Source organism: Neolamprologus brichardi, chromosome 23 (genome assembly GCF_056152115.1).
Source record: "Neolamprologus brichardi isolate AB-2024 chromosome 23, ASM5615211v1, whole genome shotgun sequence".
NCBI classification, from domain to species: Eukaryota; Metazoa; Chordata; class Actinopteri; order Cichliformes; family Cichlidae; genus Neolamprologus; species Neolamprologus brichardi.
Window position 1 is genome coordinate 14,828,544 of NC_142125.1, and position 17,340 is coordinate 14,845,883.

Consider the following 17,340-nt stretch of genomic DNA (forward strand, 5'->3'; position numbering starts at 1 on the left):
CAAGGGCAACTCCAGACTAGGAGTCCAGCCCTCTCCAGGAGACTGGTTCCAGAGCCCAAACCATACTTGAATGAGCCTGACTAGAGTTCTGCATCATAAATGAGTAGTCTGAACATGGAAATCAGGTAAATTAGGTATAGTAACTGGGAAGTGCCAGTTCTGCAATTGAATTTGATTAAATTGTTGCTGCACTGGAGCAGGGATGTCCCATTGCACACTGAAGACATATGTGTGGATCCTTGCCTGGTATCCAACATCAAAATTTCTAGGGTTTGACACAAGCTTGCAATTTCCATTTCGTTGAACTACATTTTGTTTAACTTTTCATCACTTTTAATCACATCCTAGCACTGATTTAGTTACTTATCAGTAAACACAAATGATAATTAATTATAATCAAGATATTGCAGAACGTGATAAACAATAGATGCAGCAAAAATATTCTGACATTCCTGTCTTTTGTCACATATCGTATGTTCTTTTGGTTTGGGTGCTCTGATTTAGAATATTTAATTCTCAGATGATCAGAGGTATACATTTAAGAGTGTAATTTTGTATATCTGTGTGTCAGCCACTGATGGACTGGAAACCTACCCAAGGCACCACACCCTGCACAAACGCTGCAACCTCAGGTGGGATGGATGGTTGAGAAAATCTAATGAAACAAGCGGGCTACTTGTTGTTCCAGTAGCCCACTATATGTAAAAAGTCCCCTCTCGCTGTTCTTAGCTTAGCTGTTCCTAGGATTGCGCGCTTCTGGACAGAGATCTCTGAGGTATTTCCTGGGATCTGCTGGAGCCACTCACCTAGCTTAGGAGTCCCTGCACTTAGTGCTCTGATTACCACTGGGACCACTGTTACCTTCACCCTCCACATCTTCTTGAGCCCTTCTCTGAGCCCTTGGGACTTCTCTGGCTTCTCATGTTCCTTTTTCCTGATGTTGCTGTCATTTGGTATTGCTAAATCTATCACTATGGCCATCTTCCTCTGCTTGTCCACCACTACTATGTCTGGTTGGTTAGCCATCACCATTTTGTCCATCTGTATCTGGAAGTCCCACAGGATCTCAGCTCGGTCATTCTCAACACCCAGAGGCTGTCTCCCATTTTGACCTTGGGACTCCCAGGCCATACTCTGCACAAATGTTTCTGTATACTATGCCAGACACTTTGTTATGGCGTTCCATGTATGCCCTGCCTGCTAGCATCTTGCACCCTGCTGTTATATGCTGGACTGTTTCAGGGGCATCTTTACACAGCCTGCACCTTCGGTCTTGCCCGGTGTTGTAGACCCCAGTCTCTATAGATTTTGTACTTAGAGCTTGTTCCTGTGGTGCCATGATTAGTGCCTTTGTGTTGTCTTTCAGTCCAGCTTTGGATGTCAGCCACTTCCTCTATCTGCTGGTGGTATATACCGTGCAAGGGCCTGTCCTTCTGTGATGTTTCCTCCTCTTCCTCCTGTTTCTTGGGTTTCTGCTGCCTGAGGTATTCACTGAGCACGCAGTTGGTCGTGGCCATCTTCCTGATGCATTCGTGGATGCTCATTGTCTCATCCTGTACCATGGTGCTGACACTCACCAGTCCCCTGCCTCCTTCTTTCTGTTGGTCTTATACAGTTCTAGGCATTCCAGGACCCATGTGTGAGACACTGAGTCTTAGGGTTTCTTGTACTCAGTCCAGGCAGTACACAGGATGATTAGTCTGGTAGATGGTGTTCTCCCCCTCTTTTTGTTGCTCCTGCCAATTCCATTCTGGGCCCTGCTCATGTATTGAGCCATGTGAATAGTTATCGTAGCCGCTATAATACCTGATAGGCGCTTCCATGTTGTACTGAGGCAGATTATTGGTAGTTGGATGGGAGCGGCCCCTTCTGGGGATCTTTGGGGAACAGGATTGTCTGGTCTTCAGCTAGCCCTTCTGGCTGTGTCTCGTCCATTAGCTGGTTCATCTATGCTGCCAAATGCTCATCGAATGTAGTTAGCTTCTTTAGACTGTAGGTGTGACTCATGTCAGGGCCTGGTGCTTGAGATGTCTGCCACTGTGATGGTTACTGGAACCTGTTCAGAGAGGTTCCAATCTGCTCTTAACTCCACTAGTTTGCCATATTGTTCTTCTGCTACTGAGAGTACACCTTGGATGGTTCAGTGGAAAACAGCTGATTTATTCTTCTGGCTTCTATCTCTTTGGTAAACCTCTTCAAGTGGCTTGGCAAGGTTGTGAGCCTTGGCTTGGTCTCAGGTATGGGCAACTTGCTGGAGTCCATAGGCATCCCTTTCTTCGCCTGAAGATAGTGCTGACAGTGGTGCCAAAAACCCTCCACGCTGCCTTGATCTTGGCCTCTAGTCTCCTTCTCCATGGAGTGTACTGTTCCTTGTAGCCAAGCATCTCACTGCTGTGTTGTAAGGATTGGTGTTGGGAGTTGTTGCAGTAGGGATTGTAGCTAATGCTGCATTTGCATCTTCTAGTAGACCATTAGAGGGTACTTCGTGTAGGTCGGGTAGACCCTGGACAGGTTGCCAGTCTGTCATAGGACTAACACAGAGAGGTAGACAACAATTAACACCTACAGCCAATTTGGATTCACCAATTATCTAACCCTGCTATCTGTATGTCTTTGGATTGTGCAAGGAGTACATCACCTAGAGTAAACCCACACAGTAATTTGAACCTAGGACTATTGCTGTGACGCTATAGTAATAACCACCATGCCACCACGCTGGCCTTGTCTGTACCAGTTTTATTCTCAGGTAACAGCAGGTAGACTGATTAATGCTTAAGTGTATATAAATTGGCTTCTGGCATTGTTTTAACCCTTTTAACCAAAGGAAGGGTTCAGATCCCATAACGTCTTTAAAAATTAATTATTATTATTATTTATTTTTTTATTAATTAAGCTATTAAAAAAATCTTCACTTGTCTTGTTTTTATTCAACCCTCCTTGTTATTGGGAACGTAGAACTTCTGTTAAAAATCTGCATTCCATAAAAATGTAGTCATATGTACGATATAGTTTTCAGTAAAATTTTGCAACGCTCCCCTACAACTGTATAAAATTCAACTTACACAGTTCACTCACTAGAGCTTCCTATGATTAGTAATCCCCTTCAGGGACTTGAGAAGTCTGTGTATTCAGCCTGGCTCAGTTTTAAAGCTGCTGATTTGATAAATTCCATCTATTTTACAAATGTAAGCAAGTTCCCCTTTAACTATGTTTCAGTGCTGTCTTTTCGTAGCTAAGAATATGTTCATGAACACACTGAGGAGCACAAATTCAGTTTGTACAGTCCTGACCCTCACCTCCTGTTCAACTGCACACTTTAGGTGAACTCATACACCGAAGACTGAATACCTTGTCCTTTGCAGCATTATGCAGTATTCCAGCTGGGTTATTGTTCTCCTTCTCTGTATCCCATATGAATCCCATATACATCTAAAGTAAACCTTGTTAAAAAAATAGGGAAGGGTGTTGTGATGGGCCTCATGGAGATTTTGCTTAATCCAGAAATATTGTTTCGCAAAGTTCATCTAAATATAATAAAAAGAAAACTTGCTGCCTTGCTTTATTGGTCTTTCAAATAAGTCAGAAGTAGGAGTTCAGTGACTGCACTAACAGCTGAGGCTTTGTTATAGAAATTTACATTGCTTTAAAGAGCTATTCTGGGAAAACACACACTGGCTTTTTCCCAAGAATTAGATAAAAAGAGTGACTACCTGCAACTATAGCAAAGAGTAAACAGCTGCTGTGGTTAAGTACAATGGTTCATCCATGACCTGTTTCCTTTGCCTTCAGGCTGCATTCAAAACTAATCTAACTGGATGTTTAGGAGTGTCAAGTTAACATGTTATAAAAGACTGTTTAAAACACTGAAATGCTGGTATTGTATCAATATTGCATATACGGTATAAAAATATTGTAAGAATTTATATCATTTATCTTTTTGCCTGGTTTTGTACAGCCATGGTGAAAGATTCTCTGCACCAGTCTACTACTGGGCTAACACTGAGAGATAGACATTCATGCTCACATGAACACATTTGGAGTGTGGGAGGAATCTCAAGTGCTAGAGGGAACTCACACAGACAGGCCACAACAGGCTAGAGAATTCAACCCTAGTAGAAACTTTCCGACTTGTAAACAGAAACACTACAGACTTGTATTTTATTTATTTATGTATTTTTTTTTTTACTTTGGTTTAAAACAATTAGTTTAACAATATCTAAAAAAATCAGCTCTATCTACCTGTAGATGAAAATTAGAGATAAACACTCGGGTATACTAATCAGTTCTACTAATACCACGGACCTCTCTTTGATGGCTGTGAAGGATATATGAACGAGTGCTGAACAATTTTGAGACACACCTACAGTCAGTTTTTACTCACTGATTCATGTAGCCACATGCATACCAGGGAGAAGCCCTGGTATGTGACTGTGCCATATGCTTTAGTGCATTATTTCAGTAAAATGCTGCTGGGAACTAGTTAACAATTATAGAGGATGTTTTAGCCCCACTCAAGTTAAAACAAGTAGGATGCAATCGGCAGCCTTTGTGCTCAGTCACTATGATAGGATTGTGTATGCTTTTACTTGTGGAGGCATGGCGGTATGTCCCAGACATACTGTGTGTGTTTTGTGTACACTGTTAAATGGGGCAGAATGTGCTGATGCAGCTCTGGCAGTGGGAGTGATGGAGCCAGCCCTAACCTGAGGGGACTGGCGGAGCTCAGAGGAGAGATTTGTGCCTTTGCTTTCTGTCAAGCTGCCACATGGGAGTCAGAGTGGTCGCTAACTTAAGCTGCTGACAGACAAGTGACATGCAATCACACCCCAAACTCAAATGCATCCCCAACCAACTATGTGATTGCTACATCAACTCAGTTTTTTCAATCACTGGTCATACAGTCCATTTGCTTCCAGAAGAAGGACAGCTGTTCTTGCCATTACAGGTCCAATTAGGATTTCGGAAGGAGATGATTCAGCATCCTGTTTATTGTATTGTATTATATTTTTCTGGACCACTTTGTTGGAATTTGAAACGTTTCTGTAATATGAGATAAGGATTTAATTGTCACTCCAAGTATTTCTTAAGTATGACTTTATGAATTTCTCAATGAAAAAGAAAATGTTGTCTTAAATAAAAGTTAAAAGTTTTTCCACACATAATGCACACACTTTATGGATAAATGCATGGATTTCATCAAAGGTGGCTCCATTCAAACCTCTTCCATAAAACTAAATGTCAGTCCTTCAAGTGTTGCATTGAAAATAAATAAATACCCCCCCTCCCCCACCAGTGAAATGAGAGACTTTGTTTGAGTTATTTTTGTTGTGTTGTACAACCAGTATTGCTGGTACATGAACATTCAGACACGAATGTTGGAAGAGGTGGAACTTTGTTAGCACTGCCCAAAACAGGGCTATAATCAGAGAACACTTTACACTTTACAAACTATATAGTATTCAGTATCTAAAGCTGTAAGATACATAAATGATACATAGATAATAACATAAAAAATTAAATTTGGCAGAATTTGGTAGAAATAATCGAAATTTAATCGAAATAGGGAAGGGGGAATAAGGAAGTGACCTGCATACTGGGCTTTCAAGACGAAAAAAAAAAAAAAAGCATTCCAAACAACTAAACCAACTCAAGGGCGTTGTTTTCCATCACCCGCTGTTCTGGGATGGGCGAACTGACACGCCTCTCTCAACGCGGATATTTGTCCAGCCTATATAGCAGAGGACAACTCAGGAAACCAGGGCGGAGAACTGGAAGAGCAGCAGCGCATCTTCTTAACACCCAACATCTGTCTACGGTCTATACCAGGTGATATAAAGTTTTCTTATGTGCTGCGGAACGAATGCTAATAACTCGCTCGCAGTTAGCCTTTCACACAGCATTTATAAAGCGATGCTTACAATGCTGAAGTATGTTACTCTAGAAAAGCTCTTCCTCATTTTGCATTAAGGAAGTCAAACTAAAAAGTGTCTGTAACTAGTTACGTTGAGGATAAAGAGAGAATGCGTGAATAAACGTGCTTATGTTCTTACTGGTTAAGCTTTTAATATGAATTTCGTCGATAAACTGTTGTTTATTGCATTTTTCCACGTGTCCATATTTTACATGGTTGGGTAGAAAACTGCACAAGGTAGTAGTACCGTATTATACAGGCAGAAGATAACCTACAAATGCCTGCTTTTGTGGTTGCTTGTTGGGAGCGGCTCTTCGTTCCCCCACAACATATCTATAGTTTGCCACTGAGAGCAGACACACCCTGTGACATACGTACCGACCGCAGCTTAATTAAGCAGCGCAAGCACCTGCGTTACATGTTAAGTAACAGATACTGCAGAAACGTTCTTGAAAAACTACATTCTTAATAAACATGGATTCAATCAAAAGTAACTGAAATAGTAATATAAAATGTTGTGATGTGAACTACAGATGGCTTTAAAAGAAAGTGGGGATCAGCAGCTTTCAGTATGAAGGCAGATTTTTATATCTATTTATATATAAAACTGGGGCTCCAACAATCGATTATTTTCATTGCTGAGTCTCTAAATTGTCAGAGAATGATGTGAAAATTGCTTTTTTTTGCCAACCAAAAGTCATATAATGGTAGCTGTTAGCCTTGCTGTGACCTGAAGATTTTAATGAAGACAAATCACCTTTCAGGTCCTCATCATCACGATGGCACACAAAGAGTTTGAGACTGCAGGGAAGAAGCCTGGCCTGCAGGTGTGGCGGGTGGAGAACATGGATCTGAAACCTGTGCCCCCTGCACTCTATGGAGACTTCTTCACCGGAGATGCTTACATCTTGCTTTACACCACCAAGGCTCCGTCATACAATGTTCATTCATGGATTGGTATTCAATTCTCTGCTGACAACCTAATAGCTAAATTCCCTCCCTGTCAATGTTTTGTTTTATTTTCCACACTGTTTATTTACCGTTCATCCTTTTTATCTTAGGCGATGAAGCTTCCCAGGATGAGAGTGGGGCAGCTGCCATTTTCATAACTCAGCTGGATGACCACCTGCAAGGAGCTGCAATCCAGTACAATGAATTTCAAAACCAAGAGTCAACCACCTTCCTGGGCTACTTCAAGTCTGGCATCAAATACAAGGTGAAATTTGCATGCATGCTTATGGTGGTATAAGTCATTTGAATTTGTTTGCCTCAGAAAGGTAAAAGTTGTGAGTCTAAGCTACCAAACCATGACTGTGACTTTGTGACAGTTTATTGCATGTCTGTCAACTCTGTAAATATACTGTTACAGCTTCAGGCAAGGAAACAGCTCTAAAAAGTCATAATTCACCACCCACGCGACTCCAAAATGAGAGACTAGTCTGACTGTGACTTTGCTCTTGTTTGTCATAGGAAAAGGAATGATCATTCTTCCTCGAATTTGTCCTTTAAACTAGGTTCCCCGCCCCCCCCGTTAGACATAAGCAGGTCTTTACAGGACAAGCAGAGGAGTATAGTCTGTGTGCAGGATTCGAGGCATGTTATAACACCTCTGTTTATCATGTGATACACACTGGCCCAAAACAATTTTTCCCTTTCACAATTCCTGGAAAAGGAGAGGCAAAACATGGCGACATACAAGTCTGAAATCTTTCTTTATATTATGGGAATTCGAGTCTAAAAACATTTAGATAGTCAGGGAGACCTTGAATATTATGTTGAATATTATGGTGTCATGCTGTCTATTCTAAAGAACACATTCTATAAGCCTCAGGTTTGAGAAGTTTGGTGAACACCTGGGTTTCCTTGAAATGTAATATATGAGCATAAACCATTTAAATAATTAAGGCACCATCTTTTAATTATGTATTTACTTCTTTTTTATGTGTTCACAATTTTAACAAGGTCCTTAGACTCACTGATCAATCTCCAGCATTAGAACTACCTTAGTAATTGCTACGACCTGAAAACATCTGTTTGAGATAATGCTCGATGTTATCATGATTGCTTCATATCATTCGTGCATATTTGTCAGCCACATGTTTAAGCAGCTAAACCCCTATCTACCATAGCCAAAGCTGTCACAAGAAGTAATACTGGGTTTAGAACTATTTTTAAGAAATTATTACTTTATTGCATATTGATGATTATCCTGTATAAGTATGATAACTAGAGGACCAGAACTAAATGGGTGGTGGAATTCAATAAAGAAGATTCCCTACATTGCACCACCTGTTCATTCAAAGAGGGGAAATCCTGGTTACGAACTAGTTTTTCTGCCTCTTAGCACTGGGTTATGAAACTGTGTTAAGAACTAAAGGACTAGTATATAAAATAAAAACAGAGAGCGAAAAAAGGTCCAACTATTGTGCTACTTAAACTATTGAGATATGAATAAAAACAGTGCTTATTGGAATGAAAATGGCACAAAAATCTGTGTTTTCAATCATCATGACAATTCAAAGCACCTGCATTTGCTTCACTTTTCAGAATCAAAGACTACAAACTTTTTTATGTTTAGTATACTGTGTATTTATGTGCTGGACTGTTTCTAGGAACTGACTTCCTAGAAACACAGCTAGTTGTCTGTCAGGTTCGCCATACCTGCTCTAGCCTTTTATTTATGTATTTTTCCAGTCAGCGGTAGGATTTGCTGACATTTTGTGCACAGTGTAAACAAACGAGTAGGCGTGATCTTTAGAGATTATGTTGACTTTAAAGAAGTGAATTCTTGCAACTAGAGCAACTACAGACATAACAGCGGTGTCAGCTTTCTAAAACGTTCATATAAAAAGCACTCCGAAAGCGCAGACCTCCTCTATAAGCAGCTCACTGTGCTGTATTTTGTATATCAGTTAAGGGTACCTTGATTACTAAAAAATTATACAGGAGTGGGTAATGGATAAAAGCTATTGATTTGTAAATAAGTGGACATGAATAACTTTAGCTTATTATATTATATTATACTACAGTCTATTTCTAACTAACTAGGCAGGTCATCTTCTATCTACTGACAGTACTTTCTTTAAAGATATAACATGTTTTTCAGTCAACTTGAAAGAAAGGCAGATCTAAAACTTAAAAGTGAGGACACAGGTCAAAGAAGAAATGCCTCTTGGATGGAAACTATAATGTGATATTTAGATCCCAGTATACCAGTGTCATTTACTTTTGCCAGTACAAATATAGTAGAATTTTAAGTACTGTTTTAAAGATAAAATACTTTTTTATTAAAGTTTGACCTTGAAGAACAGGTCAGAGGTCCAGGAGGGGGAAAAAATGTCAGTAAGAAATAGATTTAAAAAGCTGTATTTAGTATCAGTATCACTTTGGCTTCCTATCAATCTATTGGCCTTGCAGGAGAGGTCAGGGGTCAGATGTGACACAATATTTTAAATCTTTATATGGTACTTTATACGGTACGCTACCAAAAACATAACTTATGCGCTTAGATCACTTACACAGAGCATAACTCAGATTTTTTTTAACACAGAAAGGTGGAGTTGCCTCAGGCTTTAAACATGTGGCAACCAATGATGTAGATGTCAAACGCCTGCTGCACTTGAAAGGTCGTCGACCAGTCAGAGCAACTGAGGAGGATCTGTCCTGGAAAAGCTTCAACAAAGGAGACTCCTTCATCATTGATCTGGGAAAGGTGATCTACAATTTAAAATGTTTTACAGAGATAGTACAGAGTTTAGATGTTGCGTTTTGTCATCTCAACCTTATTTACTTCTTCTTTTTCTTTGCATCTTCTCTGTGAATTAATAGAACATTTACTGCTGGTTTGGCAGTGAAGCAAATCACTTTGAGAAGCTCAAAACCACTCAGATGGCCCGAGATATTCGTGATAATGAGCGAAATGGCCGCGGTGAAGTCCATACAATTGATGAAGGTAAAGAGCCAGAAGCTGTGACAAAGGTAAGTTTTAGTGACTTCCTCCTTGTTTAGAATCATTGTGACTGTAGCAAATAAGTTATTTGTCTCATTTGGTGGCTTTGTTAAGTACAATGTTGTATTCATTATAGGTACTTGGACCCAAGCCTGATCTCCCACCAGGAGGCAGTGATACAGATGTTGAAAAGACAAACAGGAACAAGGCGTCACTTTATCTGGTAAATACACACATACAGAGAAGCCCAAAAAGTCAAGGAGCAGCAGTGAAAAAACTCCTACTTGTATTAATTTTTAGTCTAGTAAAAGGCATTTCTATTGCAAAATTTCATGTTGGCTGAACAGCTTAAATCAGAAGTTCTATTTCTAAAAAAATGTCCACGAATTTGATTTGCTCCAGTTTTGCAGCCCCCAAGCTCCTTTGCAAGACCTGATTATCCATGTTATCCTGCCATTGTGTTTTAAAGAGCCTCGGGGGTTTCTCAGTCTTCATGTGCCCAAAATACATTCAGTGGAGTTGAGATCAGGTGATTGAGGAAGAAATGCTCTTAAAGGTCTCAGCCCATCTTAAGTGTTTAGCACAGTATAGGTTAATAAATGATGGTGAGTTTCTTATTACCCCTGATGCTATCCATCCATGCACTGAGATCTCCCCTGCACAGCCTTCTGCTGGCAAGACTTTTGCTGATTGCATTCTCTCTTACCTGTAGTCTGCGCGATTGTGGTTGATGTAACAATTTCCACAGATTCTTCATATTGTCATGGAAAAGCCCATTAAAACTGAAGCCTTCATTCAAGTGCTGAGTTGATGCTGAGTTTGATTTCACTGTGCTGAAAAGAGGTGCAGGGGCTGCAAGGTGATTTCCCTCAACACGCCTCTAATGAATCAATTAAAACGTTTCATCTGTTCTTTGTAATACAGTTTTATCTGAATGCTGCTTCAGTGGAAATCCTACCTGCGTTGTGCATTGCTTTGTACACAAGGCAGTCAAGCATAGTTAATGCCACTATACCATGTGCTTCTGATGAATCTGATCTAGCTAACAATAGAGGAAAAACTTCTGATTTTCTTCATTCCTTCCTGTGTAGATTGTGTATAGGTTTCTGTAATTTAACACTATGGGATCATTTCAAGGTTTAGATGAAAATATGAGAGATTATTTAAGACTCTGTCAGACTTTCAACCGTAGTGTATGGTCCCTTGACATGATCCTTGTAAATAAGACATTCAGATGACAAATACAGATGCTCTGATCTCTCTGCTGTCTAGATTTCTGATGCTGCTGGTGCCATGAAGACATCTTTGGTGGCTGATAAAAACCCATTCAAACAAGATATGCTCAACCAGAATGATTGCTACATCTTGGACAATGGATTGAATAATAATATATTTGTCTGGAAAGGTATTAAGCTTTTACATCTGTTTATTTCTACAACTTCTCATCTACTATATTAATCAAGTCTCTGCTCATTGGAGTAAGTTGTTACTAACTCTCTTTAGCGTTAAACTCTTTGTTTAACGCTAGAACCCAGAAGAATTTTAAACCCCAAGTACTGTCAGTGGGTGTCAGTTTGACCCCATCCTGCAACAGCAATATTGGGAAAGAAAAATTTCCCATTTTTTGAAGATTAGTTGCCATCAAATAAGAAATATAATTAATATTAATTTTAACATGCGGATCAGTATGGATTGTACAGATAAAATGTGTATTAGAATAAACTAATAAACAAAAAGGTGCAACAAATAATTATAGAATAAGATTGTTATTAGGAACGCTAAAACTGAATTTGAGCGCACTGTGAAACAGATCAAACAACTCATTGGTGATATTTCATAACTGACCTCATAGCTGTCTACAAAAAACATAAATTTTAAATATATTAATTACTATAAACGTATAACACTCCAAGTTATCATATTGCAATAATGACTTTTAAATGAACAGGGAGCACCCAGATTTGAACTGGGGACCTGTTGATCTGCAGTCAAACGCTCTACCACTGAGCTATACCCCCTCTGTCATTGAGCAGCTTTCATATGAAAATGTGTGTAGACAACCCAGTGTGAACCCTTTGTTGTATTACATTCATTTCTGTAAGGTCAAAATGATGTCCTCATTGGTTCTAGGTACATGTGGCCATAAATCTTTTTCCCACAGACCCCCAAATTTCCTGTTTGATAAACAAGCCCTTTTTAGGAAAAAAATCATAAAATATGTAATGATGTGGATTTATTTTAACACATTTTTTTAAAAGAATCATAATGAACCATTTGATGGTTTCTACTGTTAAACATACATGAGTCATTGACTTTGATTTGACCAGTTTAACTTTAATCTGCAGGACAGAAAGCAAGCAAAGAGGAGCGCAAAGCAGCGAAGGCTGCTGCTGACAAGTTTATCACAGACAAAAATTACTCCAGTAAAACTCAGGTAATGTTAGCATGTAGTGATCATCTGCTGCCAGAACTTCATCCTTCTGCTATCTCATTGTGTTTATGACTTAACGTGTTTTTCGTTTTTTATTATATCGTGTGCAGGTCCTGATAGTGCCAGCAGGGAGTGAGCCCACCATGTTTAAGCAGTTCTTCTTCAAATGGTTTGAAGGGAATATCACAGGCCCAGGGCAGACCCACACAGTAGGTCGTATTGCCAAGGTGGAGCAGATTCCCTTCGACCCATCCAATCTCCACAACAACCCCGCCATGGCTGCCCAGTATGGCGTGGTTGATGATGGCTCTGGGAAAGTTCAGGTACAGTAACCAGCTTGACAGTGTTTTATTTTCCTTAAAAATTAAAAGTAAATGCAACATTGGTGGATGTCTGCAGATTTGGCGTGTGGAAGGAGGCGATAAGGTAGCAGTGGAAAAATCCACCTATGGACAGTTCTTTGGAGGTGACTGTTACTTGGTGCTGTACTCTTACAACAGTGGAGGCAGAGAGAAGCACATCATTTACACCTGGTGCGTAAAACATGCTCAATGTGGCAGAATTGGTCTTTTAAGGGGTACAAGGCAAAGATTCCTGGCTTGGTACTCACTTTCTCTGTTTAGGTGAATGAAAAATGTAAGCATGATATGAACTTGTGACACAACACACACAGAAGTAAAGCCACTGAGTTGTAGAGCATACTGGTCTTTGTAACAAGATTTTTATTCATGAAGGGTTTGGGTTTGATATAGAGAAATTTTGCTTTATCTTCAAGCACTCTTTAATATGATGCAGAATTCGTAGATGAACCAATAAATGAAAGTGATCAAAGCTGGTGGGATTGTTCGAGTTGCAGGCATGTTAGGCAGGGTTTATACACATTGACCCATTAATGATTCTAAAATCCTGGGAGGAGACACAATCCCCTTTGAGGTTGCTATGGTGAGCCCTTCTGAATCAGCCTAAAGCAGTTTTAATGTTTCTAGAATTAAATGAGTGCCAATATTAATAGAATCTGAGAGTGGAATGCAAATGTGACAAATTTCATCACATCCATTCTGTCTGTCTGATATGATGATGCCACAGAATGAAAACAGTTACCAGTTATAGTACTGCTGAAATTTCATGATATTGTGATAAAAAAAAAAACAACATTAATGATTTCTTAAACTTGTGGTAAAATAATAAAATATAATTGTGGGTAGTCAGTTGATGTATTTAGTGTTTTTGTAAGCTGTGTCAGAGTGCTGAGAGAATCAAGAGTCTTTTATGCCTTAATTGTGAATATCATATTTAATTGTGCTTAAATTTGCTTGCTGTAGGCAAGGGCAGAAATGCACTCAGGATGAACTGACTGCTTCAGCCTTCCTCACCGTCAAGCTGGATGATTCCATGGGTGGAGTAGCAACACAGGTAAGATTTTTCCAGATTTCAAGTAAGAGTTAAAATGTTAAGAAATAAAAGTACCTGGCAACAGTTAGTGAAAGGAATGATGCAACTCTCAGGCCCATCTTTTATATTATGAACAAGAAGCAATAAAATACACAACACACTTGCAAAATCATTCACATTAACGGGCTTTTTTTCCATTTTCAACCAGCAAATCATTAAGTTGACCTTGAAGACTTTGGTGGATTTAAACCGGATTTTAATGGAGTGTTAACATGACCCCACTCAACACACCTACAAAATGTTATCAGAATTCATTCAAAAATGTTTGCGCTATTGTGTTTACAAACTGACAAGATGACATGCATGCAGACACTACCAAAAACATGACCTCCTTGGCATCTTGCAGCTGTTAGCTTAGTATACAAACTGGAGAACAAGAGGTAGGTGGATGTTTTTAACCTTCATACAGAGGAACTGCTGTCCCCTGTTTTCAGTCTTTACCCTGAGCTCCTATTAACCAGCTCCCAGCTGTACTTAGAGATAAGTCTGGGATCAGTCTCCTAATCAATTTTAATGACTGTGTGGCTGTATCTCCGCAGGTTCGGGTCACTCAAGGTAAAGAACCCCCCCATCTTGTGAGCTTGTTTAAGGACAAGCCCATGGTCATCCATCAGGGTGGGACATCCCGCAAGTGTGGCGAGACTAAGCCAAGCAGCACACGGCTCTTTCATATCCGCAAGAGCGGCAACAATACCACACGAGCTGTTGAGGTCAGCCTCATTTATTACACTGAATGTTAATAAACTGGTTCTTTATAATGAACAGATGCCACCACTCCTCCCTATCTTTCTGTCACACCCACACAGGTGGAGCCCACTGCATCCTCTCTGAACACCAATGATGTGTTTGTGCTGAAGACTCCTGATTGCCTTTTCCTGTGGAAGGGAAAGGGTGCAAGTTCAGATGAGATGGCTGCAGCTAACTATGTTGCCAGCCTCCTTGGAGGAGCTGCTACTGGAGTGGAGGAGACACAGGAGCCAGGTAAAAACCTTTGATTTCAACAAAGTAGTATTTGTGAGATGTCCCCAGTAGAAAACTGTCCTTTTCTCCTTGTTTCCAGCTGTTTTCTGGGCTGCTCTAGGTGGTAAGAAAGAATACCAGACGTCCAAGGCCCTTCAGGGAGTGGTCCGACAACCACGACTGTTTGGATGTTCAAACAAAACTGGCAGGCTAACAGTGAGTATTCAAGTGTTCATCAATCAGATTTTTTAAATGTAAGTAGTTATATTTATATAAACAGTTATATTGTTTTCTTACCAACTAGTTTAACAATTTTTAAATGGCCACTTTGTAATTGTGTGCTGATCAATTTTCAGGTTGAGGAAGTTCCCGGGGACTTCTCACAGATCGATCTGGCAACTGATGATGTCATGATTCTGGACACATGGGATCAGGTATAAAAGCACTTTTGATGAAAGACTCGAGTTGTAGCTAGTTGATGTTTTCCTCCTTTTGATCCTTGAGCTCTTTGATTACTGTTCCCATCAGATCTTTGTTTGGATTGGAAACGAAGCAAATGAAACGGAGAAACTTGAATCACCTAAGATGGGTAAGAGAAAACTATTAGACATGAGAAGGAATTACAGAAATACAGCAACAGGGTCAATTCAGGGAGAATAAAAACATATATAGAGGGAATCATTTTCCCAGAAAATAAGGCATGAATTATAGATATTAATTCTGATAGCAAATACATTTTATTTGAGATAACTATTGTAAATTTATGAGTAAGGAAATGACCAAATTGACCTAAAAACAATTTCTTGAGATCAATATTTGAGATTATTAATTTACAAATTTATTTTCTCAAAAATTTGACTATAATCTCAGAAATTTAAGACTGTTTTTTTCTCATATTATGTTGTTTGTAAATTTGTTGATTTACTCCTAGAGAATAAAATGTTTTTGCTGGACATTTAAGATTTTAATCTTGCAAATTTATGACTGAATAATTTTAAAGAATATTAAATAATATTATTTTACATTCATTTCTAAATGTACCACTCTTCTTATAATTTTAGCTCCAATTTAAATTTGGCTGTAGTGAATGGCCCTTTAAGCCTACTGTACAGAAGAGACCTCAGTTCACAAACACATCCTGCTTTCCTTTCAGCCAAACAATATGTGGATTCAGACCCCTCTGGCCGCCGTGGTACCCCCATCACCATCCTTAAGCAGGGGGAAGAGATCCCGTCCTTCACCGGATGGTTCCAAGCTTGGGACCCAAAGATGTGGTCCCAAAATCTTTATGCCCAGTAGAATTAAATTGGAATAAATGCATATTTTAAGCATCTCTGAAAAATTTGGATAGTTTTGATGTTTGCCATTTTTTGTTGACCTTAAAGCAATAATTGGCACCTAAGATGGAACTTCTCTGCAGGTGAAGTGCAGATGCAAATATGTGCTTGAAGCTGTGGTGCAGGTTAAAACGTAACCCATCCGATTTCCAACCCATTTTTTCAGAGTAAAAAAAAATATATATATAGTCAAGCTACTGTTTAAGAAAGAAAAGTACATGTTCATAAATGTTATAGAAGAGAAGTAATGATTAATTACTGATTTTTAAGGCAATATCTACATAAGTGCATTCAGGCTCTTTTCAGCAGCTGTCAGTGCTGTGTTCCAGCAACATGTGTAACCCAAAGCAAATGTATCATCTTAAAGTTTTTCTGATAAATGAAGGTTGTTTGAGGCTATAGGAGAAAATGACCAGATAACTGAAATTTTCATACAGCAGCTTTAGGTATTCTCATGAAAAACCAACAAAATTTGGCTCTTGGAGATATCATTTAATGAATCTGTCATTTAAGGACCTGTGAGGTGTCTGTTTCGGAACAAAAAGGTTTCTGATTTAGCTGTCCTACTCAGTTGTGCTCTCTAGTTTCCAGTCAGAGCCACTTATTCCTGTTTTGTAAAAGCAGTACACGTTATTTTTTTGTTTTCTTTTCTTGAGACAATAACCAAACTTACTGACTCAGCTTCACAAACTTTAGATGTGCTGAGATGATTGTAATTGAATGATTAATGGATTTAATGGGATAGACTTGCTTTCGGTGTCTTAGTGTGCTATTACAACAGATGAATGGCAGTTGGTGAAAACTGGCCTGTGTGTGTGTCAGCATAGATATTAAAAAAAACAATGTTCATGTTAAATATTAATAGCATTTCTCATCAACTTGACTTTAATTTTCAAAAATTATTTTTTTTCTCAAAACTTGGAGCAGTAGGGTATGTATTTAAAAAACTGAATTTAATCATTCACAGCCCACAGTAAAAAAAAAAAAAATACAATGTTGAGAAAGTTTTATTTGCTACAGCAATGAATGTTTTTTTTACTTATCTAGTTTACATCTACTTAAAAAAAAACCCCAACCCACTACATTGTCTAGGTTAAGTGTGGTCTTACAATTTACTCAAAATTATTTTGAAAACTGTGTTTTAAATAGATTCTTTTAAAAACCACAAATTAACTTCTCCATATTTTTACAAAAAAATGTACCTTTTGCTGTCTTTGTTGCAAAACTATTTGTGGGAAATTCCAAATTTAAATAAAATATTTCACCATTGTCTGATTGTATTTTATTTTATTTAAATAAG

General features: G+C 38.9%; 1 protein-coding gene, 1 non-coding gene and 1 pseudogene across 2 annotated transcripts; 1 reads left to right on the top strand and 2 right to left on the bottom strand.

Moving 5' to 3' along the window:
- Positions 1–672: 672 nt before the first annotated feature.
- LOC148096022 (uncharacterized) lies at positions 673–1,562 on the bottom strand (annotated as a pseudogene).
- Positions 1,563–5,701: 4,139 nt separating this feature from the next.
- scinla (scinderin like a) lies at positions 5,702–17,310 on the top strand. The gene is made up of 17 exons (XM_006790488.3): positions 5,702–5,826; positions 6,676–6,868; positions 6,973–7,127; positions 9,462–9,623; positions 9,740–9,889; positions 9,997–10,083; positions 11,133–11,265; positions 12,206–12,294; positions 12,402–12,614; positions 12,691–12,824; positions 13,614–13,704; positions 14,283–14,453; positions 14,550–14,724; positions 14,804–14,919; positions 15,060–15,137; positions 15,232–15,292; positions 15,857–17,310. The coding sequence occupies exons 2-17, from the start codon at positions 6,691–6,693 to the stop codon at positions 16,000–16,002; spliced, it is 2,139 nt and encodes a 712-aa protein (XP_006790551.2). The 5' UTR covers positions 5,702–5,826; positions 6,676–6,690; the 3' UTR covers positions 16,003–17,310.
- On the bottom strand, positions 11,807–11,878 carry trnac-gca (transfer RNA cysteine (anticodon GCA)). The gene has a single exon. It is a non-coding gene; the product is annotated as a tRNA-Cys (tRNA).
- Positions 17,311–17,340: the final 30 nt, after the last annotated feature.